General features: G+C 37.0%; 1 protein-coding gene across 11 annotated transcripts in view; it reads left to right on the forward strand.

The window, feature by feature from the left end:
* Positions 1-11294, forward strand: part of LOC139759257 (RNA-binding protein 5-like) — a 74241-nt gene that overhangs the window by 62811 nt on the left and 136 nt on the right. For 10 of the 11 annotated variants that reach the window (XM_071681395.1, XM_071681392.1, XM_071681389.1 and 7 more), the window contains one exon: positions 872-2841. The exons of the other annotated variant lie outside the window; for it this stretch is intronic. In XM_071681395.1, coding sequence (XP_071537496.1) covers positions 872-1186 — 315 coding nt within the window. In that variant the 3' untranslated portion in view covers positions 1187-2841. Of the gene's footprint in view, positions 1-871; positions 2842-11294 lie in introns of those variants that run through there. 11 annotated transcript variants of the gene reach the window in all.

The following is an 11294-nucleotide window of genomic DNA, read 5'->3' on the forward strand; positions in this document are numbered from 1 at the left end:
TTTCCAAAAGAAGGAACAGAGAAGGGGGCCAGGTGAGGATATTCCCTCAGAGGCCCAGTCCTCTGTTCTTAACGCTACCTCGCAAATGCGGGAAATGGCGAATAGTTTGAAAGAGAGAAAGATATATATATATATATTTTTTTTTTTAATTTTCCAAAAGAAGGAACAGAGAAGGGGGCCAGGTGAGGATATTCCCTCAGAGGCCCAGTCCTCTGTTCTTAACGCTACCTCGCAAATGCGGGAAATGGCGAATAGTTTGAAAGAGAGAAAGATATATATATATATATTTTTTTTTTTTCCAAAAGGAGGAACAGAGAATTGGGCCAGGTGAGGGTATTCCCTCAAAGGCCCAGTCCTCTGTTCTTAACGCTACCTCGCAAATGCGGGAAATGGCGAATAGTTTGAAAGAGAGAAAGATATATATATATATATTTTTTTTTTAATTTTCCAAAAGAAGGAACAGAGAAGGGGGCCAGGTGAGGATTTTCTAAGGCCCAGTCCTCTGTTCTTAATGCTACCTTGCTAACGTGGGAAATGGCAAATAGTTTGAAAAAAAGAAAAAGAAAGATATATATATATATATTTTTTTTTTAATTTTCCAAAAGAAGGAACAGAGAAGGGGGCCAGGTGAGGATTTTCTAAGGCCCAGTCCTCTGTTCTTAACGCTACCTCGCAAATGCGGGAAATGGCGAATAGTTTGAAAGAGAGAAAGATATATATATATATATTATATATATATATATTTTTTTTTTTTTTTTTTTTTTTTGTTTTTTTTTTCTGCTTTACATATTGAGTGGGATCTTATTTAAAAATTCCAAGCTGCTTTTAATGATGAAAGTGATTCTGTAACTTAATTTCCTTTTTTCCGTAGGAACGTTATATAGCCTCGCGGGAAGAGGTTGCAGCCTCTAAGTACGAAGAACCAACAAAGCAAGGTATTGGCAGTGACAATATTGGAAACAAGTTACTGAAGAAGATGGGATGGACTGATGGACAAGGTCTTGGTAAAGCGAACCAGGGTCGCACATCAATAATTGAAACTGAACGCCGTGTTGCTACTGCTGGCTTAGGTCTGCAAGGGAGCACCTATAGTGTTGTGGGAGATAGTTACAAGGATTGTGTTAAGAAGATGATGTTTCATAGATACCAAGAACTAGATGCTCAGGAGAAATCGGTAAAGAATTAAGTTAGATTGAAGCAAAGAGTCATGTCATAGTACAAGTCATACAAATAAGACTGATATACTTCATTGATCTATCTGTCTCCAGTCATACTTCATTGATCTATCTGTCTGCCAGTCTCTTTTATCTGTTTGTCTCCTTTTAACTGTCTATCTCAGTCATCATTACTCCATTCCCAATTTGATGGGGTGGATTAGGTACATACAGCCTCCACAACATCATTTGCACACATTGCTGTAAATTTACCAAAAGCGGCAACACTTTATTAGATATGAATTGGATGATTTCAAAGAGGATTTGTACTTGTGACCAAAGATGGGATTGATTTACATGGACAGGGCCATTCATTATTAGGTAAACGAGTTTCAGACATTAAGTGAATGGAACTCTGTAGGTATATCTGGTCAGGTTTGACAAGAAAATGCTTAGTAGTGTACAAGGACTTGACACTAAGAACTTGAATAGATGAATCTTATCAGAATGTTAGTGGTGGACAAGATAAATGGTATTAATTAACACTTTCGTGTATTGGTGTTTTAATATATGTCCTCCTAAAAGACTTGCACCAGCATCATTTGGACAGAATAAGCATAGAAACCTTTAAAGATTCATTAGAAATCCAATTTTGGGGCAGTAGATATGCTTCATGGTTTGAAATATGCATCAGCCTTCCTTGTGCAATATCTGAGCATATTACACGGCTTAATTGACAAGGCCCCTTAGCCATGCTGTTGCACAGCATTAACCACTATAAATATTTAAACATTTGTGTTATTACACAGAAAACTATGATGTTTTGGTGTGTATGATATAGAGCAGTAATGAACAAATTTATTTAAAGAAAAAAAACAGATCTGTATCATAAATATTTACACTCTAGCTTTAATGGTGATGGTATAAGATTTACCATTTGGTTGATATGAAATTGTTGAGTAGTTTTATAACTTGCATACTTATAGATGCAAAAAAAATGGATATACAAGACAAAACCAACTTCACAAACGAATGAATTATCATGGGTTATGTTATATACGTTATGTAAGGGCTTACCCCATTGTACACGAAAGTGTTAAGTAATCCCAATCATTTAGATTTTATGAAAACCAGATAACTGGGCAGTGAATTGGTGATGACATCATTAACATCAGGTGACTTCATTGGTGTGCATATTAACAAAAAGTGGGCCTTAAGTATGGGTTATTGTAGGATAGATTAAACATCCCAGAAGGGCAGGTTCATTAATTTAAATTTAAATAAAATTGTTGAAATGTACATAAACTTCATTCCTTCGACAGAACCACAACTTATGTAAATAGGTTTAAAGTTTAATGCCATGTACAAAGGATTACATCCATGTTTACAAACTGTACAGTTACTGCAGGACTTGTTTTGTAACAGAATATTGATGTAAAACTTATGTAACACTGCATGTAGCAGTAATCATTGTCCAAATGTAAGATAAAAAGTTTACTCTCGATTAGATTATAGATGTGGCTATTTCCTTGTGTGATTGTTGATGTGATAGTTTTTAATAGTTTACTTTCAACTTGGAGGTAGTCCACACTGTTAAATATTCTGTATAAAAGATGAATGTAGCTTGTTTATATTTTTGTTTATATTTTGTGAGATGCTACACAATAAATGTTTTAAGTAAAGGAAATTTACTTTCTCCAATTTTTTCCCCCATTTCTTTCATTTTTTGGATTGGTTTATTGTTGGCTGGCCATTATGTACTGTATTTTATGCTTGTCAGACAGTACGCAAATTTATATTGCTCCTCTATGTACACCTAGTATTTTATCCTCTGTATTATCCAACAATATGTTTCATGTAAACTCCACTATTTCTCCCTGTGCTTGAAAAACAAGCCCCTCTTAAGGTTTTTTTTCCACTACCCTGTTCTCTAATCTACTTCCCCACCTTAATGTTAAGAGGGTAATGGAATAGCTACAAGAAAAACTTAACATGTGACACAGTTAGGTATAGGGGTAATGTCTTACCAGATTGATATAATTGACATGTGACACAGTTAGGTATAGGAGTAATGTCTTACCAGATTGATATAATTATTATTTATTTTATTATTCGTGATTGCTGTTTCCCTCATCAGCAAGGTAGCGCCAGGAAACAGACGAAAAACAGCCCATTCACTCGTATACCCATATATATACATGAATGCACATGTACATACATATACATACCAACATATACATATACATATACATATTCATACTTGCTTGCTTTCATCCATTCCTGGTGCTACCCCACCCCACAGGAAACAGCATCACTACCCCCTGCTTCAATGAGGCAGCATCAGGAAAACAGACAAAAAAGGCCACATTTGTTCGCACTCAGTCTCTAGCTGTCGTGTAATGCACTGAAACCACAGCTCCCAGTTCACATCCAGGCCCCATTGACCCTTCCATGGTTTACCCCAGATGTTTCACATTCCCTGGTTCAGTCCACTGACAGCACATATTCAAGTTGAAATTTAAGGGTGTTAATCGGGTACATACGATTTGCAATCGTCACTCATGTACAATCATTTTTAAGTTAATGGACACAATCAGATGTTAAAGAATCATGTGTGATTTGAAGATAAGTAACAAGTTGGAATCAGTGGAATGTTCTTTAGAGTTCACAATTTGTATTCTTTAGTAGGCAGTAGTTGGTAGGCAGCCAACGACCAGGGAGGTAAATTACCATTATTACCTATATGGGTATCAGAGGGGTTAGTGTTAGCTGTGTAGTGAGCCAGCACTTCAGCGTTTGTCAAGTTTCACTCTTCTGACTGTATTAGTTGTCTTCTTTCTGCATCACTCACACAAGGATTACTGGCATTCTTTCCACAAACAGACAGTTTTCTTGTCTTATATAACACTTGACTCGCAAAGCTCATTCTTCTTAACTCTGGATTTCCATGTGGTCAGCACTATGATGCTAGCCCAGCCTTTTGGCAAAATAGTAGGAGCAGTAGATAGAAGTAGTGGGTAAGAAAGAACATTAGGTTGTACAGGTACACCACTGAATTTCCGGCAACTGATGGTTCTGCACCTCCTTTAGTCCGGACAAAATTATGTGAGAACTTGAAATTACCGCAGCCACCAGACTAGTTTACTGGGCAGCCACAGATGGCATTGTGTGTAGGGCGCAATTATTTACATTCCTTGCACAGCACTTGGTGTTGATGTTGCAATTCTGTGAGATTTTTAGCTTATTTTGCTTAAATTTAACCCTAGCTATGGCTTCTAAAACATGAGAGTGTCAGTCATAGTGTCAAATGTAAACCAGTCCATGTTGATCCAAGATAAAAGTAGAACTGTTGAAAAAAATGGACCGTGGTGTTTCAGTGCCGAAGCTGTGTGACATCTACAGTATTGGTTCATCAACTGTTTATGATATAAAGAAGCAGAGAAAATATTGAAATTCTATGCAGACTGATTCCAAGAAGCAAATGACAGTTAGAAAATTTATGAAAGATGGTGAGAGTACTGACCACGATTGAGTGATGATGGAATGGTTTCGACAGCGTCAAAGTGATGGAGTGGACTTGTCAGGTAGCATGATAATGGACCAGGCTAAGTTGTTCCATAAAGAACTTAAATTGCAACATGAGCGTGACTATATTTAAGGATGGCTTCAAAGATTCAAGAAGCGTCATGGAATTTTCATGAATAAAGTGTGCTGAGAAAAGCGGTCTGCAAACTATGAAAGAGTTGCCGAGTATGTGGACGAATTTGTGAAACTCATATCTGTTGAGTACCTCAGTCCTGAGCAGGTCTATACTGCAGATGAAACTGCATTATTCTGGCGATGCACACCTAGGAAAACACTAACAGCAGAAGACAAAGAAGACCCCACAGGATTCAAACAATCTAAGGACAGACGTACCATCTTAGGATGCTCACACATTTAATATTTGTTTAGTTTAAATTTTTAGCGATCCACGGTTTACATTAGACACATGGGAGATGTATAATTAGTGGGTTTAGAGGTGTGTTGATGAATTATTATGTGACCGCGATTGGTCTGGCAAACTGGTTAATCTGGCTGAAAATCAGTGGTGTACCTGTAGTAGTCATCAGGAACCTTGGATAGGAGCTTTTGCAACCACAGTGCTAAAGTTGCCCTCTGCCAGTGTCCTGTTAAGGGTGAGGTGCTAAAGGCAAAGATGCGTGCAAGTTGGCTAGTTACGAAGACTTTATTGCCATGACTACTCCATGAGGGAGTTCCAGATGCAAACAAGCATCCGATATAGACCAACAGAAAGTAGTTTTTTATTAGTATGTATTTCTTTAATACTTGAAGACAATTTCCCATGGTAGCAATGTAGTGCCAGGAACTAACATAGAAAGGCCAAACCCATTCATAGACATTTTCTAGCTGTCTTGTGTAATGTATTGAAACCACAGCTTCCTATCTGCAACCAGGCCCCACAGACCTTTCCATGGTTTACTTTGGACACTTTAAGTGCCATGGTTCAGTCCATTGATACCACATGTACCACATCATTCAGTTCATTCTCTCCCTTGCACACCCTTTACCCTTCTGCTTGTTCAGGAGCTGATCACTCAAAACCTTTTTCACTACATCCTTCCATCTCTAATTTGACCTCCCTTTTCTCTTTGTGCCCTCCAATTCTAACACATCTATATTTAAAACCTTTCCTTACTCATTCAACAGACCCACCTCAGTTCTCTCAACCAGATACTTTTAATACCATACATTTCTTTCACCCTTTCATTACTTGATCAAACCGCCTCTCACCACATGCTCTCATACATTTCATTTCCAACACATCCATCCTTTTCCACACAGCCCATGCCCCACATCCATGTAATATTGTTAGGACTACTATACCTTCAAACATAAACATTTACCTTCCCAGATGACATTCTTTCTTTCCACTTATTCTTCAGCACTCTCAGAACCTTCGCCCCCTCACCTAGTGACTCACTTTTGCTTCCATTATTCCATATGCTGCCTTGTCCATTCTCAGGTATCTGAAACATTACACATCCTCTTAATTTTTTCCATTTAAATGTACACAGTTAAAATTTGTTAAGGCTGTATTGTCGAGGAAAGACTGATGTTTACATTATAAATAGCTGAATTGTTAGAAAATACCAAGTATTAGAAAAATGCACACAGTAAGTTTGAGTAAGAAGTGATGAATTTCAATCTGAACACTACATCTCATGTCAGCTTGATAGGGTTGTTAAACATGATTGCAATGGCATTGCATTATGTTGTGTCACTAGTGGCTTCACATATTCCCATATAAGGAGAGCAAGGCTATCAATGTAAAGCCAGAAAGATGCAAGAGTTTTGTTCTGAATTTTTCTGTTGTATTTTGCTGTTTTGGTTCCATATTTAGTAAAAGTTATAAAATAGTAAGAATCTAAAAGAAAAAGTTTAAAACAATCAGAGCTGTTCAAGTTGGTGTGTGGGCTGTTAAAGAACTCAATATGAGAAGTTACCATGGAGATATATGGCTCTGTATAAACAGTGTGAAAAGAAAGGTTCAGCATGGTAGAAGGATTTAAGAAGTTGATTGGAGGTGGTTGAAAAATTGTTTGGAGGAAGCTTATTCTGCTTACAGGTATTAATAATTGGAGGGCAAGAGTGTAGAATAGAAATTGCTGAATGGTTGTCCATGGAGATAGAGGAGTAGGACCACTTGTGTATCTCTTTTGTGTTAAGGAGGGTGACTGTTGGGTAGGAGCAGGGGAAAGGTAACCCTCCTTCCCTTCTATCATAACTACAGGTACACTTACATTTTTTTGCACTCTTGGTTCCGAAGCCTTGCCGAATTAACCATTTTGCCGGACCAACATTGGTCACATGATAATAATTCATCAACACACCTCTAACGCTCTAATTTTACACCTCCCATGTGTCTAAAGTATACCATGGACTGCTAGAAATTTGAATTGAATATTAAATGTAAAATAAATGAAATACATTATACACCTGCTCAGGACTGAGGTGCTCGTGAGCTACGAGTTTTGCATATTAGTCCACATACTTGGCAGCTCCTTCGTGGTTTGCAGACTGCTTTTCTCCGCACATTTTATTCATGGAAATTCCATGACGCTTCTTGAATCTTTAATCCATCCATCACAATAGTCACGCTCATGTTGTAATTTAAGTTTGTTGTGGAACAACTTCTCCTGGTCCATTATCATGCTACCTGACAAGTCCACTCCATCACTCAGATGGTGTCAAAACCATTCCATCATCACTCACTCGTGCTCAGTACTCTTACCATCTTTCATAGTTTTTCTAATCGTCATTTGGTTCTTGGAATTGCTCTCTGAATAGAATTTCAATATTTTCTCCCTTTGCTTCTTTATATCATTAACAGTTGATGAACCAATACTGTAGATGCCACACAGCCTATGCACTGAAACACCATGGTCCATTTTTTTCGACAGTTCTACTTTATCTTGAATCGATATGGACTGGTGTTTATGTTTGAAGCCATAGCCAGGGTTGAATTTAAGCAAAATAAAGCTAAGAATCTCACAGAATTGCGATATCACCACCAACAAATGCGCACTACACACAACACCATCTTTGGCCACCCAGTAAACCAGTCTGCTGGCTGTGGTAATTTCAAGTTCCCTCACGTAATTGTGTCTGGACTAAAGGAGGCGCTGAGCCATCAGTTGCCGAAAAATTGGTGGTGTACCTGTATATAGATATGTGTGAGGATTTTTCCTTGAAAGTCCAGGGAGGTATGTTGAAATGTGCATGGTTGTGACTAGGATGAATAGTAGTGATATGTTTGGTAAGAGAAACCTGGACAATGTGTCTGAACAGAAAGATGAAAGGTAAGGGACAAGAGAGGTTTGGGAATGTTCAGAGGGTAAAATTCAGAGTTCATGAGGTAGAAAAAGCAAAGGAAAGAAAGAGTCACTTCTGTTAAGAAATGAGTTGTTGGATTGAATCAAAGAATCCAAGGAAGTCAGTAGGTTATGTACAATGGGTGGTGAGTAAGAGGAGTGAAGAATGTATTTTAGAGAGAACTGAGTGAATATTTTGTTGGTGGTGATGCAAGGGATCATATGGAGAAAGGATATCTAATGCAAAGGTGGAAGACATGGTGACAGGGATTGATAGGGGGAATGGGATCTATGATTTAAATGAGAATTTGTGCAGAAAGAGAAATGATGATTAGGAGTACATTGGTTAAGAAAAGGTGCAATGTTTGAATGTACATTAGTGATAGGTCTCCTGACAACACATCAAACTTCATCATAAAATACTTTTACCCTGTTGCAGTCAAGCATTTAATGACTTCTAGCTTCACAGCAAAATCAACATATTAAAGCCTGTAAACATAGCACCAACTAGATCAGAATGTTTTACAATTGCTAAAGTGCTATTACTGATTAAGAGTTTATGCAGACTTTGTAGACACAATTTGGGGAAGTCAACTATAAGATTTAGAAAAAAGATCGGCTTAAAGGATTGTGTCATAGTCACTAACTTGAGCACCAAAGACAGTGTGCTTTCAATGATTTGAAGAATTGATAACATGAGATTGAGCCCAGTTTGGTGTGAGAGGATGGTATTATTTCCAAGGATAGGGGTGACAACTAGATTTCATTTATCTGGCATCTTGAGACCAACTCTGCAACCAAGAATATTAATGCAGATTTGAAAGTTGAAAATCCAAAAGAGTGAAAAGATGTAAATGAAGATGCTTCAGTTTAACACATTAGTGACAAAGAAATTATGGAAACTTACATTGAAAGGAGAAAGGCAAGGGCAGTGAAAAGATGATGAGATGGTAAAAGAGAGCTTCTAGTTTAATAACTGTATCTCCCTAAACTGATTTCAAAGCAGGACTAAAGCAATAGAGCTCATGAATGTCTTTACAACACAAGCTGAATATATTAAGGAAATATCTAAGTATTTAAATCAATCAGATCTGATACAGTAAAGAAATTCAAGTAAGATTATATGCAATCAGATAGAGTAATGAGAATCCAGTACCCTCCACTTTATCTGCTCCAGACATCCTCTCGACAATTGAACTCCTAGAATGTAATTTTAGTCAGCAGTTTTTGAAGACATCACGGAAAAAAAGAAGGTATGTATGTACTTTCCTGAATTTTTGTGCACTAGTAATTTCATATTTTTCCACACTTATTTTGTATTTGTATAGAATATGTATAATTGTGTGAATTTTTCAGTAATATAACACAGCTGGTCCTATTAGGCTTACGTCAGATGATGTTCACAGGTATAACCTTCTAAAATCTAGAATTTTCCAAATCTGTTTTAAGCCAGATTCCAGTGTTACTTGATAACAGAGGTTAGACCTGTATAACTATCTGCAAATTTGCATGTAGAGAACACTTTTCCACTGAGTGTGGGATTAATCTTAACAGTCCTGAAATGAGGATAACATCAGCATTCCATCCATTTCCAGTTACCCTGAGTTCCAACTTGTCATCCTTCTTGGTCTTTGAAAGATTTAGATCCTCTCTAGTTTCATACCCTCCTTCCCAGTTTTCCTGCTGATCTTACTAAAGGATTTCCCATTTCTCATCGCTCCAGCCTCAGGAGGTAGGGCTCGTGAAAGCCATCTTACGTCCTGTTACAAGAACCCTCTCCATTCTCACAATGAGGATACATCTAAATTCAAAATTGGTGGTTGAGACTAAGATGAAAATATTGTCAAAAAAATGCCCCTTTTTTTCCATCTTAGAAGAGTAAGACATACATCACAGTCATAATCTAAAGGTTACATTGATAACCTATTTGATTTCCACATTCAACTGTTCTGGCAGTCATTTCATCATTCCCATCACCAGGCTTTTTCTTTATAGAACTGGATTTTGGTTGCATCTGGTATATATTATCTATGCAAACGGGCCTTTTTTCCAGGCTCTCTCTCTTTCACCGCCTTCTTTCCACCCATTTTATATCATTTCCTAAAGTCACAAAAAATTGTCACACTTGCCTCCAAGAAGTTGTCAGACAAGCCACTCTCTGTCCTTCTCAGTACATTTACATCAGAAAATATCATCTTATCCCACCTATCAGTCAGTCCAAAACCCAGTGATTCCCACTGACCCCCCATCCCAACTCACTAACATGTGTCAGTATGTTGTCCCTTTTTAAACCAGATATTTCCAGTCACTAAACCTTTTTCAGCACACATCTTCAAAAGCTGTTTACCCTGTTTATTAACAACAGATACACCATGTCTCTCAGTTATACTCTCAACTGCGACATAACCCATTCTTGCGTTCAAATCACCCACCACTAATACTCGATCCCTTGCATTAAAATTGCTGACGAACCACTCAGCTCCTTCCAAAACACTTATCCTCTTCATACTGCTCCTGCTTCCAAGTGCATAAGCTCTGACTACCACCCACTTCTTATGATTTACTTTTAGTCTCACTCACATCAGCCTTTATGTTTATCATAAACAATAAAGAGCAAAGAATAATTGATTCAACTTCAACTATTATGTATATTTGTCACTAAATTCCATTCAGCTTAGAAATCTTCCTGTAACTAGATATTGTATTTTCTTTGGTTTATTGAACTACCAAATCCATTCACCAGTCACTTAGAAGCCGTTACTTATTTACACAGTAGACTAAAATATATATGTAATACACTGCTATAGATCACATAGATGTCAAATGTATGCTTGATTTCTTTTAAGAACAGATACTATTTTCATTACACTGAAGTAGTCCAAAAAATTTATATGAAACATATAATCCAACATGTAATCCAATTAGCATATGGGTATATATTTTAAGGCACTGTTGGTGATTCATTCATGTCATCACTTGATTGTCAGGTGCCTATGTGAGACTAAAAATCACTCATAATACAAAGTGGTTCTATTCTCAGTTTAATTTATTTGCAATACTTGAAAATGTCAAATTTTCATTTAGGCCTACCATAAACAAAAAAGAATCCATACACTTAATCCAGTAGTACAACATTAACAAAATACCTGTTTGTAAATTTGCAAAGTTGAAATTTGAATAGTAAAAATATTTTTTATATAAATGTTTATTAATATTGCAATTCAGTGATCTACAAATCCCTGTAATATTTTCTTAAACTTTCCAG

The sequence above is a fragment of the Panulirus ornatus genome, chromosome 32 (genome assembly GCF_036320965.1).
Source record: "Panulirus ornatus isolate Po-2019 chromosome 32, ASM3632096v1, whole genome shotgun sequence".
Lineage (NCBI taxonomy): Eukaryota > Metazoa > Arthropoda > Malacostraca > Decapoda > Palinuridae > Panulirus > Panulirus ornatus.